The 15353-nt window shown below is 39.3% G+C and overlaps 2 protein-coding genes across 15 annotated transcripts in view; both read left to right on the plus strand.

The window, feature by feature from the left end:
- Positions 1-1290, plus strand: part of LOC116853317 (lachesin-like) — a 57513-nt gene extending 56223 nt beyond the window's left edge. For 3 of the 4 annotated variants that reach the window (XM_032834367.1, XM_032834370.1, XM_032834368.1), the window contains one exon: positions 1272-1290. The gene's annotated coding sequence lies outside the window, so the exon portion shown is untranslated. The remainder of the gene's footprint in view (positions 1-1271) is intronic. The other variant, XM_032834371.1, reaches the window with a different exon arrangement.
- Positions 1291-1370: 80 nt separating this feature from the next.
- Positions 1371-15201, plus strand: LOC116853310 (zinc finger and BTB domain-containing protein 14-like). 11 transcript variants are annotated; one of them, XM_032834347.1, is made up of 9 exons: positions 1371-2058; positions 4402-4646; positions 4914-5302; positions 5445-5657; positions 7764-7980; positions 8093-8734; positions 8919-9115; positions 9486-9669; positions 10048-11837. In XM_032834347.1, exons 2-9 carry the CDS (start codon positions 4427-4429, stop codon positions 10563-10565), a joined length of 2580 nt encoding a protein of 859 aa, XP_032690238.1. In that variant the 5' UTR covers positions 1371-2058; positions 4402-4426; the 3' UTR covers positions 10566-11837. The 11 variants fall into 11 exon arrangements, with proteins under 11 accessions (XP_032690238.1, XP_032690235.1, XP_032690236.1 ...); XM_032834344.1 differs by lacking the exon at positions 1371-2058 and adding an exon at positions 2248-2447; XM_032834345.1 differs by lacking the exon at positions 1371-2058 and adding an exon at positions 2248-2447 and having other exon boundaries at positions 10051-11837.
- Positions 15202-15353: the final 152 nt, after the last annotated feature.

A 15353-nucleotide genomic window follows, 5' to 3' on the forward strand; every position in this document is an offset into this window, starting at 1 on the left:
GGGGGGGGGGGGGGGGAGGAGTATTCCGGTTGCTCTGCTCGCCGGCCGATCGAAAATGGGAGCGGCGGTCGGCCGAGCATGTAAGATAAAGCGCGCATGAACGATTGGCTTGTTCGATTAGATGCGCGTGTTGTGTATTTGTTTTCGGAGAAAGAGGGAGGGAGAGAGCGGATTCTCACCGAGATATTCCAAAATGATGATTCTCTAAGTGCTTCCACTGACCGATTATTTGGTGATGATTCAAGAACAGAGCGAATGGTGCGTAGAAAACTTTTGATTTTTAGAATTATTTGGAATTATTAGAATTTCACAATTAATATTAGAACTTGTAACTATCGATGACCTCTTTCTACTAGGGTGGTTAAAATGACAGGTTTTGGAGAAAACAGGTGGAAATATTATTGCTTAGACTTGCACTTAATTCTGAACATTCTTATTGTTTTAGTCTTTAAATACGAATATTTAAACTTTTAACATAAAAAAAAATATATATATATATATATTTAAGGATGAGATGTTTATTTATTATGGATGAGGTGTTTATTTATTTTTTCTATCTTATAGCGTTAATCTAAAAAACATAATATAGTCTTAAAAATATAAAACATTGTTATAAATTTGAGTAATTTCTATAAGAAGTCACAAGGCTGTCATTCTTTGACTTCCTCGACAATTTCAGTGTTAGAAACAAGCTGAAGAAAGATTGACACGGGTTTTTTGATTTCCCTCAAGATGCAGACATATCAGGGACAGACTCGGTTGTGTCGTTATACCCATTCGATCCTGCTATAATCATCGTGTATCATCGAAATGCCAACAGTTATCAGCACCGAAGCGATTTACGCACGGACTGCCGAGAGAGTACCCCTTTGAGTAACATCTCTCTTCTCCCGGGCAGACGAGAGACGCGGAGGATTGCGTAAAGGAAGAAAAATAAAAAAAAAAATAACTCGATCGCACAACCGAGGAGAAAGGCGTGTTGTTCTCGCCTGGCGAGAGGCAACCCCTCATATAGACGAGAATTCAGGGTGGATAAAGTCGCTGGGTACGCCGGGCGTTGGTAAGGCACCCGCGACGCGAAGCGAAGCAAAGGGGGCCGCACAAGGGGGGAGAAGCTCTCGTGGTGTGGTGTGCGAGCGAGACGTACGACACGAGCGGAGACTATACGATTCCCGGTGGGACAAAGACGAACGACGCTGAAATCGGGGCTCAGCGGGCGCAAGAAAAAGAGGGAAGGTCGCAGAGAGGACAGAGAGAGAAAGAGAGAGAGCGAGAGAGAGAGAGAGAGAGAGAGAGAGCGAGAGAGAGCGAGATGATCTCTCCCCGTGGCACGCCGCACGTGCACACCCACACGCATTATAAAAACACGCGCGCGCGCATACACCCACGCACACCCAACAAACACACACGTAGCAAGTAGTGTGGTGGTGTGTGCGTGCGCGTACGCGTGTGCGTGCGCGGGGGTTTTGAGAGGTCGGCCAGCCACACGACGACGCACCGACGACGACGACTACGTCGACGGTGTGTACGACTACCACCACGACATCGCGTGGGGGTTGCACGAAGACCCCCTGGTGGGGTTCTGGCTGGCGACCCTACAGTCCCCCTATAGCTGGAAATGATATCAGTCGCGACTCGGTCGAGGGAGCCCCAGCACGTCGCTTAGCTGCCGTCGCGCCGAGGTTGTCGTCGTCATCGTCGTGCCCCTCGCGTAATCTTTCTCGATACGAGAATTCGCCCCTCCGAAGTGGGAGTAGATCGCGCGTCGCCGCCTTCGTCATTGCTTCTAACTCTTCCTCTTTACGCCTACAACTGGTGTGAGGTCTATTGGCTTATCCATCCATCAGCCTGTTTAACAACCGAGCACGAGCAGCGGAGGTCGCGGGAACTTCAGAGTGGAACGCGCCCACACACGGATGGAGCAGTAGAGCCAGTCTCGCCGGGGTGGCCGAGGGCTTGTTAGCCATATCGTCGCCCTCGCGACCTCGCGAGTCAAAACGAGGGCGAGAAGAGTTGCAGTAAGACGCATTTCCACGAGCGTCCGAGTACGTGGCAGAGGTAAGAGAGAGAGAGAGACTGAGAGAGAGAGAGAGAGAGAGAGAGAGGGAGAAAGAGAGAGAGAGAGAGAAAGAGGAGGCCGCGCCGCGCCTTCAGCTCATCGCGCCCCGCGTCGTTCCCCCCGGGAGCGCGCATTTCCGAGGCGCGACGTCGACGTCGAGGCGCGGATATTAATAGAGCCTCGGTGCAGCGCCGGGGTAGTGCCGCGCTCCGTTAACACGCGAGGAGAAGGCGCGCGCAAGACGTCGCGTCGTTTCCTCGCGACGGCCGACTGAATCGCGACAGCTCGAGCGCGCATTCCTGGACACGGTAGTCACGTGTGGCTCCCCACGATCGTCGCCGTCGCCGTCGCCCATGTCGTCTGCGTCTGCTGCACTTCGGCCAGATACGTAAGTCGCACGTGAGCGATGCGCTACTAGCGCGCCCACGCGCGACGCGCGTCGCGTCGCGTTGTCGCTTTCCTGCGGGTCCCCGAAACGTCTTCTTCGCGAGTTGCTTACCGGCGACGAGCCCGGGACCGTCGCGAGTTTCGCCAATATTGATAGGAATGCTCGACCTCCCCCGCCTCGTCAAGACGGAGCACCTGCGACGCGAAACTTAACTAGGTAGAACAGGAAATCAGGATAACGTTAAAATGACGAGCAAATGTTTCAATCACGATTGAAAGGTGAGTGTTGTAGTCATTTTGACGTGATTGTTCTGCCCGGATATGAATGGCGACTTCGGTCAACCATCTCAAATCTTTAAACAACTACGTGCGGCTCTGTCTTTGCGCTGTTACATTGAAGCGCGAAAACGCGTCCTTGCATCGTGTCTTTTCTCCCGCTGCTGCGACTCCTCGACTCCTCGACTAGCTTCGCCTCGAAACGGCGCGATTTTCTCGCTAATTCGCCATTTGGCGATGTTTCCCGACCACGATGATGAGGAAGGAAGGAAAGAGGGAAAAAAGGGTGCGTTTGGTCCGTGCGGGATCCCTTGGAAATGCGTGGGGGGGTCCACCAACAAAATTATGGATCGAGGCAACTCGAGGGCTTACGTCTGCGCATGACTATCGTCGCCGTCGCTGCTGCTACCGCCGTCGTCGTCGTCATCGTCGTCGTCGTCGGCGGCGTGTCGTCGTCGTCGTCGTCGATGTTTAGCCTCACTGACACGCACACATGTGCGCACGAAGGTACGCCAAGCTGCCGCGCAAGCCCTCCTGGACACAACTTCCTGTGGAGTCCTTTTCTCGTGCGCGCAACACCCCTGCGAGTTCATCAACGGTGTGCGACGCCCCGACGCGAAGCCGTATGTCTGACCATGAATGTGAATACCGCGTCCCGAAGCACTATTTTTGACCTGGCCGACGGGAGCAAGCGAGGCGTGCGCGAATGTTTACAGCCGCCGGAAAAGCGGGAGTCACGTAGTGACAGCCGAGTCGGATTCTAGATAACCGCGTGAGTAGCCACGAGACAGAAAGGAGTCGCGAGAGAAAACACGCTGCCGTGATGAAACGCGGCAATGACCAGGCGAGAAAGTAAAGCTGGGCGTTGCTGGCTTGTTCAACTCCAAAACGGTTAAACATCCGCCGAACCTTCTTCGATCCACTTCGAATTCTCCCGGAAACGTCCTTCCGAGGTGAGCTCGCGCGGCGAAAGAGGGACGTTGGAAAGCTCTCGAGACGCTAACACAAGCGACGTGTTGATTGCGTATCGCAATCAAGTCAAGTGCATTCATATTTCCGCCTCAAGTCTTAACTACATATCTGTTTCCTTTCAAGTTCCGCAAGTGAACACTAGTTCACTTAAATAAACTTTAAGTTTAGCGATAAAAGAACAGACCTTTTAGGTATTCATTGTGACCCTCACATCGCGTCGTCAGTGACACAACTGAGAGACGAATAAAAAAAGGTGTTCTTCCAAGGTGAGCTCGCGTGGTACTGGTCTGTCTCTCCTTTTCTCTCTCTTGCTCGCTCTCTTCCGACGCGCTAATCACTAGCGCGGTTTAATAACGTGCAAGGCAGAGAAGTTGCGGTGCACTACCGATCAGCGGGGGACGTCGAAGCGAGAATGGTGCCGGGCATGTTGTGTACGAGCACGGAATAATTGCGCGGAACGTGTCAATTAAAAGCAATGTCACGGCGCACCGCGCCGCGTCGTGTCACCATGCGATGCGATTATTTCGCTGGCGTGACGTAACGATTATTACCGGATTATTGCAGCAAGCGATATTCAGTATTCATTCCGCGTGCGAGCGCGATCTGCCGACGCTTCCTACGGCTCGCGTTTCCTTCTTTTTACACGATTAGCGAATTGCGCGCACAATAGGCGAGAGCATGAGGATGGTTGTAAACACGCGTTTCAGGCACACGCTGACTCTCGACGAAAACATGGGTGAGAAGATGTTCAATCTTACGTGGAACAATCACCTGGCAAACCTATCGGGGCTATTCGAGACGCTCTACAAGAGCGGCTCTCTGACGGACGTGACTCTCGCTTGCCAGGGTGGCATGCTCAGGGCTCACCGGCTGGTCTTGGCAGCATGCAGCCCTTACTTCGAGAGAGTCTTCAAGGAGCACTATGGGGATCAACCCATTCTCATTTTGAAAGGTACGCGCTTTTCGGAAACCGTTGACGTAATTTCGACGGAAACACTCTCGACGAAGTTTCGGAGAACTGAAACTAAATTTTGGCGTTTTTGCGTAAAATTTTTGCGTAAAGAGGAAAGTGAAACAATATAGTAAGAGTATATTTAGAAAACTTGGATGTTAACATATGAATAATACGTACATTTTTCAAGAACTATTATAAAAACAAGATCGAAAAAAAGAGGGACATTTAAAATTTTTATATTAGCGTGTCGCTCTTGCTGTTTAGGAGTCGCTGTCGAGGAGATGGAATGCCTTCTGGACTTTATGTACAGAGGCTCCATCGACGTGGCAGAGGAGCATCTGCCTTCGCTCATCAAGACTGCTACCGACTTGGAGATCCGCGGTCTCTCCGGGGAACAGAAAAACCAGGAGCACAAGCGTAATCCATATGCGAGGGTCGAGGCGCGCATGCAACGGTGCCACATCGAGCCCAGGGTGCACACCACCGAGTACATCAAGGACTCATCGGTGATACCGTTCTTACCGAAGCACTCCAACGTCGAAACGATGGAGGAGCACAAGGTGGAGGACATTGAGGTAGAGGACGACCCGATGGTGATTGACGACCACGAGGACAGCTTTGACGAGCTTCCGCAATCCATGGAAGCACAAATTGTGAGCGCGCATTGTCAATTAACTCGTTACGGCTCCGTGCTGGCGCTATTTCGCACAAAGTTTCACCTGGATTAAGTTGGTTTGATTTTGTTGCGGAGAAGAAGATCGTCTCGGCTCGATGACTTGACTTGGCACTTTTCAGAAACGTATACCACCTCCAATGTTCAAGCGGGAGACCAGATTCAAAGGGCAGAAGAGGGTGTGCGTGGGTCGCGTAACGCGGAACAGTGAACCAATGGAGACGAGGTCGAAGAACTCTTCGCGGGAATCCAGCTGCGAGGATATCTCGAAGATTATCAAAGGCGAGACCAGTTTTAACGACACGGATATTGTGGGATCGAACGTGCAACAACAGGTGAGCGATTTAATCCGCGCCGTTTGAATCGTTCTCTCGTTTCGTGAAGCAGCCTCTGCTCAATATCTATAATATTGATATCATAAAATAAATATTTTAATAAATAATAACCAATTAATTATATATAATAATCAAAATAATATATATATATATATATATATATATATATATATAATAATAATAATCAAAATAAAGTTTATAATAAATAATGTGATAATAGCAATGATAATACTGTTGAAGAATACAATTATTATTTAATACGTACATGGAACGAAAAGATCAGCAGTTTTGGTCGGAAATAACTGTTCAGGCAGTGTAACCGATCGTTTTTAGGGTTCTTTGATCAAGCGTTAGGTACCTTTATCCGATAATACGCAATATCCGATGGAACATGGACGGAAAATCACCCGCAATTTTATTCGTTAAAGCTTTATTGAGCAAATATACAACTTTGTCGGGTTTAAATATTCCTCGCACTATTGTATAGAGTGTATTACAATATGCCATTTTGAAAATAGATTTTTGAAAGTTTTTAATTAATATTTTTTGTGAGCTATCCGTGATGGACAGAAGAATATGGTTGTATGAAACTTCGTGTTTTTGGCCCCCAAACTAGGCTCAGAGTTCTCTTGTTATTTCTCGTTCTTCACTCAGTGCTCACTCATTTTATCCATTTTTCAATAGTAGTTAAAACTTAGATTTAAATTTAAATTTAAACTTTGTTTAAACATATCAAATTTGTCGTACAATATAGTTTAAGCTTAAATCTAAGTTTAGATTATTATTGATTTAAAAAAAAAACATCTCAGCATCACATCGAGATGGCAAGCTGAATACGCAATTCATTTGTGTGAATGATTTGTGTGTCTGTTGGCTTAAGTGAACATTTAGTGCAGTGCAATGAGTTTGGAAATTTCTGCTGACCGCTACACTGAGCTCAAATTTGTATTTGAGGTCATGAATATGAAAGAAGAAATCATCCGAATCTTCATACGTAAGTATCTTCTATTTATATACAAACATTCACATCATCTAGTCAATGACCCGTTTCATTTTCTGCTCGTCTGTTTTGTGCTTATGTATTCGCTATTATTTTAATAATCACTTTCTCACGATAGATATGTGCTCATAATATAACGAAATCCTATTAGATATATTTTCTAAATACGGCGCCATCAAATATTAGTACTGCGATTGAATATTGAAGTTCCTGTAGGCTCTAACTTTATAACGACGATGTCGTCAGTATGATGTGTCATCTATTGTATCGCGCGTAATTACATTGACTAATCTTTTTTAAGTAATGATTCAAAATTTAATATTATTTGCGAAATAGTAGAGGATTTTTGTGTTCTCTTAGTTTGATGAATTCTACTTCCACACAACAGGTGTAATTATTAGACACCTTGTATATATGTATAAGTAGTTTTATAATAGAACATAAATGTTCTAATATATTTCGCTTTATGACAAATAATAAATTATTTACTAAGTAATAAATTATTGTACGTTCTAAAAATTTTTTTCTTTAACGTTAAAAATTGTAAGCATCTCTTTTCAATTTGATCTACAATCAAGTATCATTGTAAATCATTGTAATATATCTCTTGCAACTATTTGAAAAATCCGTTAATTAAGGATACAGTTCATTAACAGCAATAAGACAATATATCCCCAACTGTTTACCAGACAAATGATGCACATGTGGTTATACATTTATACATATATTATTTCAATGTTCTTGCGTTATATTGAACGCTGCGCTAAAAGTACTGATCCGACCATTAAGTTTCAAAGAACTTTTTCATTTGACTTGTAATGTAAGGTAACAATACAGACATCATTGTATACAATGTGTCATTTTTTATCACTCAATATATAAAAATATCTATCACCTCTCTATCTGTCTTTTGTTATTCTCGCATTCATTAAATAATTTCACATGTCTGTAATATAAGCGTATTTTGCTTATACAATCATTAATATCGTTTTTAGATCCAACTGTGTTTTGTGTATTAAGAAATGGTAGCAAAAATGTTGGGTTTTGAAGTAACAATAATATTGTTGCAAAGAAACTTACGTCTTGTATTTTTCTCTTTGTTCAAGGTATATAGTGACTTGCAACCCGTAGAGATTTCATACGATGCCAGTCAACAGTCTCTTCTAACAAAGGACTCCGTGGGAATTGTTTCGTATAATTCTTTCGAGTCAACTTCGTGCACCTCTCTCCACATAAACGTTAGTTGCAGCAATAATCTTTCAAATAGTGAGGACTTGGCATATTCATTGCCGTTTACGTCAAATGCTCCAGGTGCTTTAAGCAGTGAGTAAATTAGTGAAAATCTGAAGATTTCCCTAAAAACTACCTTTGCAGAATCTTATCTGCTGAATGCGTTGCAAAGTTTAAGAGCAACATTTTGAAAACACAATTTCAGACTTGAATGATGAGCTCAAGGATTTTGCAAATCCTTTAGCCTCCCCGATTAAAGCACCAGAAAAAAATTACGCCCAACAACAAGAAACACAATCACAAATGTCCATTGTTAATATTCAAGATTCTGAAGAAAAAAATCCCCTGTTGATTTTATTACAAAGAAGCGGAGCCCGTTGGTGTAAACTCGTCGACGATTCCCAACGCAACAATATGGTACCAGTGGGGCACGACATCCACGAGATTGGAAAGATCACTGCTAAGCACCTGCTTAGTTTGGCCACTCCTCCAACACGAAAAGTATCCACGTCAACCCTTACGAAGTGGGCCACATATTTTAAACGTCTTTTTCCAAAGACACCGATATCAAGTTTTTACGCCTTTAAAACTGAACAGTACAGACGAAAAGACGGCGTTATAATTCAAAAGAAGAGGGCAGACGGAGCACTGCAATCTCAACTTTTCCAAGCGAGACGAAAGCTAATTAAAGAAAACCGAGCTACTTTGCTGAGGCGTCCGTGCAAAAAAACGGCTGGTGGAAATGCAAGTTCTTCACACGTCGTATTCACCATCAGAAATACATGGAGGCCTGTCGGTCGGCAGGACGAAAAGAATGTCCAGCTTCGCGACAAAATCTTGTCAATAGGTAATATTTTCTCTCATCATTTTTTATCTACATCAAAATTTGTTTGCTATTACGACGTATTTCGAGGATTTAAAGGGGAGGACTCTCTCCATAGCTTATATATTTTTTTAATTGCATGTTGTATAAAACAGACTCAGTTTGATATAATGTGTAACTAAATTCTTTGTATTTATTTTACTTTCAGAAATTGATCCGACAATACAGTGGCATCTCGAGTATTTGCACAACCAATTACAAAATAAGTTGACCTTAGAATTGGTAACTTCTTGGAAAGCTACCTTCACCTATAGGCGGAAGCAACTCATAGATCAGCCAGGAACTGTGTGGGATTATTTGAACGAATTTCCATTTTTGCAAATTCAAGATATAGGAAAAGCTTTAGTAAGTTCTTTTCATTATTATATATGCTTGCACGAAATTTCAGAATATAATTGCATAAAAGTCATGCCTTTTCAAATATTACTGTGAAAAATTGGATATAACTTTGTGGGATATTTTTTCTTACTTATTCTTTGACTACAAATTTTAAAAAGTATATTAATGTAGATATTGTTGTAAGTTAAATATTTATTATTATTAAACAGTGGTAGTTACAATTTTTCAACATTTTAATTGATACTGAAATATTGAATAATTATTCATAATTTTATTTTGCATCATTTAGATAAGGATTTAGTGAATATTCTCTTCAACATCAAAGTTTGGCTCTTGGCCAAAAACCATTCAAGTAAGCAAATTTTTCTATGTGCAGATTTCTGAGGACTTCAAACAAATTTGTTCTAATGCAGAGCCTATTACAAGAGACTTGGGAAAACTGGCTGAAAACTTAGATGACCGCAGAGTCGCAATCATACAAGTAGCCAAAACGGTTATGGAGAGAGCAAGCCAGCAAAAACAAAAAGATATAGCAGCTTCGTTCTTTCGCTTGGCTGAAAGTAAATCTAAAAAAAGAAGTTTATGTTCTTATTCTTATAATAATATGTTTATGTTTATGTTTATGTTCTTATTCTTATAATAATATCAAAATTAATTTGTGATTATTTATTTATTTATTTTTAGATTTCTTGTGAAATATCATATATATTTTCAGTTTCTCTTATTGCATTTTAAATTTACTGTTAATCATTTTTAATTTATTTTTAAAACTTTTATTATAACTAGATTCATTTCTGTAATATTCTATTGTGAAATGTTTTATACGCATATAAGATAATTTCGGAAAAATGTATACAAATATAAGTTTACTAATTGTCTATTTTATTATTGTTTAGATAAAATATATTTTTTTATATATTAATTGACATCTTTTTCAGAAGATTCAGATGTGCAACTCAGAGTGACTGGAGCTCTCCTGCTCCTTCCTTTTTTATTTCCTTACGCCTGTGTAGATAAAAAGTGGAAACCATCGAGGGAAAACATAGTGGAATCTTTCATCGCCAGAGTTTGCAGTGAAACTGAAGTTCAAAAATACATCGAATGTCGACGTAAGTCGCTGTTCGAAATAACAACCAGATCAACTAAAATACCAAATTCCGTGCAACCTTATGTTTTGGCAGTAGGTCCAACATGGGAGCATATCAGCCATGTCCATGTAATAGTAGACCAAGTATTGTATACATGCGAAAACATAATTGAGGCTACGGAACTTTGTTTTAAATTGTTTCACGCTTTTCACTCCGATTATCCTCCTGAAAGCAAACATGTGTGGCAATTGATACAACAAGGTTTTTTTAAATTGTTTATCACAGATCATGACTTGAAAAAAAGAACAATTACCAAGGCTTTGGCTGATATTGCTATTGATATTGAGGAAGAGAAACTATACTACTAAAGTGACATAAGAAAATTAGAAAAGTATAGTTTCAATGTGTATTTGGTAGTTTAAAATTTTGTTGCTATACTCGTTAATTTTTCTCAACTCTTCTAATTCTAAATACTTTAAGATTAGAGACAATTATATTTATTTGCAAATTTTTTATAAATATATATATATATAATATATTATATTATTATATATTATTTGCTTTCTTGTTCTACATTTGCAAATGTTTCAATTTTTTCATTTTTCAATTTTGTCAATTTGGGAACGATTAAGATTTTTATCAAAATTTTTTTTAAAATTACATCTCGATTGTTAATACTATCTAGTCATGTAAAAAGAAATATTCCACATAAAATATGCTGTCACTGCTCATTTTAGGAAATATTTTTAGTGCTTTCTTGTTTTGTGTTTACTTCAGACACATTACCGCTGTAGCTTCTCGTGCATCATATTAACGTACTACTACTGCTTTGCTAAATAAAAAGTAATTTTAAGAATACTAAAGTACCTGTAAAAAACATTTATCCAAATTTCTACAAGTCAAAGTCTTTACGTGTTCGATGAGAATTTGGATGCTTTCACATGTTTGACTTGTTGCAAACTTTTAAGATGCATTACAAAAGAATACATAATGCCGTAACTATATTCACTTCAGCAATTGATGTTTCTATCTATGTTTTCCTATGCTGCTAAGATATTAAAAATGATATCTAGAAATTCAATTTAACAGAATCCATCTTTTCAAAACTCTTACAATTAAACACCAGGTGCAGTTGAATTATTTCTTTCAAGAAAACAGACATCCTTTGAACTTTAGATATTTTTGTAAAATTAAGAAAGTTTATCTTCCACATTTAACAATACTTTTAAAACAATTGCGTCTCCCACTCTCCGTAAAATCGTATATCGCATCTTTTATCATAATTAATTGTATTATTTATAGGTCTGATGATGTTTTAACTTTACATTTTGCTAAAAAGTACGGGGACCAAGTTCTTTCAAAAATAGCTAAAATTTATTTCTTTAATTATAAAAAAAATTTTTTTTAAAGACACTTCTTTGAAAAATAGATTTTATATTTTATGATTCACTCATACTTGTACAATCTTAATACTATATCTATTTTTTTGCCACCCTTTGAATGTTATTATATAACAGTGTGGAATTTCTTAGATTAGATATGTACAGAGTTATATCATCGTAATTCACATTTATTTTATTTTAGAAAACTCGATGTAATTTGATGTAATTTTAATTAATAAATATGTATGTTAAATGTAATCTTGACTTTTAGCTTACTATTCCATTTTCTTAAGGCTCCTGGATACTCGCAACTATTTCGACTGATAACGTCAGAAGTGAAAAAATGTATATCTAAAATTTCTACAAGTACGTTGTTATAAAAAGATATATCCAAAAAATGACACAATCGATTAAGCACACCTCTAAAATACTCTAAACATTTTCTTTTTGCTCTAGCCATCAAGAAATAATCGTAAAAAATTATCGATAAAATCGATAATTATCGATTAATCGATAATTATCGATTAATCGATAATTATCGATTAATCGATAAAATTATCATGATAAAATCATGAAAAAAATAGGTTAAAAAGAAAGGCTACAGTTGATATAAATTTTACGATTGTTTATTAATTATTGAAGTAAAAGCAAAATATTCGGAATATTTGAAAGGTATACTTAATCGATTACGTCATAATTTTGATAGAGCTTCATATTTGAAAGTATTTTACAGGAATTTTGGGCATGCATTTTCTTGCTTCTGACATCATCAATCAAGAGTTTCGCAGTGAGTATCCAGAAGCCTTAACTACGAATACTCATCTTTTGATAGTCGCCTCCTGTTCTTTGGTCGCTATCTATACATAACAATTATTTTAAGTGCAAATTACAAAGTTTAAGCAATTTTACTGTTTCGTCTTGTTTAAATAACTCACTTATAACTCTCTTTCAGCATCTATGAATGATTATTCACGAGCAGAAAACACAATTGGAGAAATAGGATGAGTATAGTAGATTTCATCGAATAACTTACAGAATTTAATGGATATTATTCCACTTATTCGGTATTATTCCGATTAGAACCACTGCCTCCATCTCAGCACTTGATAGGAACTATCCGACCATGTCCACATTACTGATCGATAAAATCTATATAATGGACGTGATTGGTTAGTTTTGATTCAGAAACGATGAAGGCAATAAATTTAATCAGATTAAAGATTTGGGACAATAAAACATTTGATAAAGCATGACTTTGGATTTGAGTAGGTTTGATAAATTTAAACGGAAACAAATCTTGAAATGTTCGTTTATTTTCATCAAAATCCAATCGCACACAATCGGAAAATTTTGCAGGTACCCACTTACCTTCATTAGATAATTTTGTAAACATGTAGTCATGTGTAATATATGGTTATATTTAATCAGAAACAAAATTCGATTATTATAACATTTCCTTAAATAAATCGATTAAAAAATTAATAACGAATGATTCCTAATTGGATATTTACTAGTTGGATATTTACCAATTAAATTTTGTCGAATACAAATTTATCAGAAATATCCATATGCTAATTTTTCATCGATTTTGTCCGATTATTTTTTTATCGGGTAAATCACGGATTTTTCCCTTAATACATCGGATCGGATATAAATTAATCAGAAATATCCATTTGATAATTTTTCACTGGTTTCACTCAATTACTTTCATCGCATAAAACCAGGATTTTTCTTTCAGTGTACAATATTAAAATACCGCGCGCGCGTAAAGTAGTCAGTAATATTATAATATAAATAACAATAAGATAATTACACATTATGATGACAATAAAATTTATAATAAATAACGTGATAATAATAATACTTTAGAATAATATAATTATATTGTTCAATATATATTATATTGATACCTTAAAATAGTCCGTAATATTACAGATAAATAATAATAAAAGAATTATATATAATCATAACAATAAAATTGTGATAACAAATGGAATGCAGTAATAATAATTATGATATATAATAATAATATTGTAGAATAATGTATGAAGCAATTATACAAGGTGTCTTTTCTGAAAATGAAGCTAATGAACTACTTGCTATTTCGCAGGAAACTTCAAAGAACATAGAGGAGCCGCTGAAACCGGCAGTAAAGAGGAAGCTGGAGATATTGAAGAAGGCAGTTAGAGACGGGAAAGAGCCGAGGATGCTGCTGAAATCCGAGCGAGCTCAGCACAAGCCCTTCTCGTGCGATCTTTGCACGCTGGCGTTCACGAGAGCGTCGCATTTGGCGAGGCACAGGAGGGTGCACACGGGCGAACGGCCGTTCGCATGCAGCATCTGTCCGCGGATGTTCGCCAGACAGGATAAGCTAAAGCAGCATTTGGACTCGCACTTGCAGTGGCCGAAGAGGAGGACCCAGGCTGTGGCTTCGTTGCCGGGGAAGGGCAAACGGGGTAGACCGCGCAAGGTAGCGCGATCTCGGTTCGCTGGAGGCGAACAGTCAAACTCGAGCGATTGAACTTTGAGCGAAAGAAGATCGACGATCGTCTCGTCGAACTTACCTCTGCGTATCTTTTAGGTTAACGTGGAGTCGTCGGCGATGGAGGAGATCCTCAAGTTCGGCGAGTTCAGCTCGCTGCTGGATAAGTCTCACTTAGCCAACTCTACGAGAAAACAAATCGAGGCGAGCAGCGAGGATGACGACCGCAAGAAGAAGGAGGCGCATTTAGACGAGGACGACTCGCACAGGGACATGGACAATTACGGTTGCCAGGTCGAGAACGGTCAGGACATCCTTTAATTTTGTCTACCTTTCACTCTCGTCACCCGGATCTAGATATAACATATTTTTCTATGCATTATCGCGTGTAACGAAGATCAACGCAGCGAAGAAGGAAGGAATTACTAATTATCGAGCTTCTTCGAAAGATCATTGTATCCTTTTCTTAGGTCTATATCTCTGTCTCGTTTCGATAGGGTTTCTATTTTCTCGTGCTGATCGCGTGTACAACGAGTACAGAAAAAACAGATCGGTTCTTTTTAGCATAAGGCGCGATACTACCGATCTAATTTCGTAATTTTCCCTTTCCTCCTAATTAGATACATCAAATTGGAAATAATTTTACAGAGTGAAAGTATAAACATCAATGAATGACTGATGCTAAACAATTGCATGAAATCGATAAAAAAATTTATTAATTTTCACTTTGTGAAAGTATTTTCAATTTAATGCATCCAATTAGAAGAAAAGAGATAACTACAAAACTGCGTTAGGTTGGTATCCAGCATCGCCTTAACTAGATTGCTTTTTGCCATTCAAAATGGAAGAAGTATATAGCAGAGCGTTGAAGGGAAAAGAAACAAAGTTCCAGAGCGGCACTAGTTTAGCTAAAAAGAATAAAAAGGCTTCATTTTGGATACATAGCAAACTATAAATATGCCTTTCTAATTTTATGTTCGATTTTTCTCGTATGAACGTCACATATAACGTTATTTCAGTTTGAGAACTAAAGGCATATTTAGCGTTCACTACGCGCTCCAAAATATGGCCCCAGGCCTGAAACCAAAAAAAAAAAGAACTACTTGCAGGCTGCACAGAATTTTTTCCGGATTTTTTTCCCGAGAAAAACGAAGTTACTGCGGATACTTATCACTCTTACTTGTTGTACGTGCTTGCGAGCGTCGAGAAAGCACTCGCGTCGCTTTTATCGCTAATTATTTAACGTAAGTACCTGAAATATCGACTACTAACGTTACTACTATACCAAAGCG

The sequence above is a fragment of the Odontomachus brunneus genome, unplaced genomic scaffold, assembly GCF_010583005.1.
Source record: "Odontomachus brunneus isolate Ranch 3 - 2012 unplaced genomic scaffold, Obru_v1 Obru_scaffold_304, whole genome shotgun sequence".
NCBI classification, from domain to species: domain Eukaryota; kingdom Metazoa; phylum Arthropoda; class Insecta; order Hymenoptera; family Formicidae; genus Odontomachus; species Odontomachus brunneus.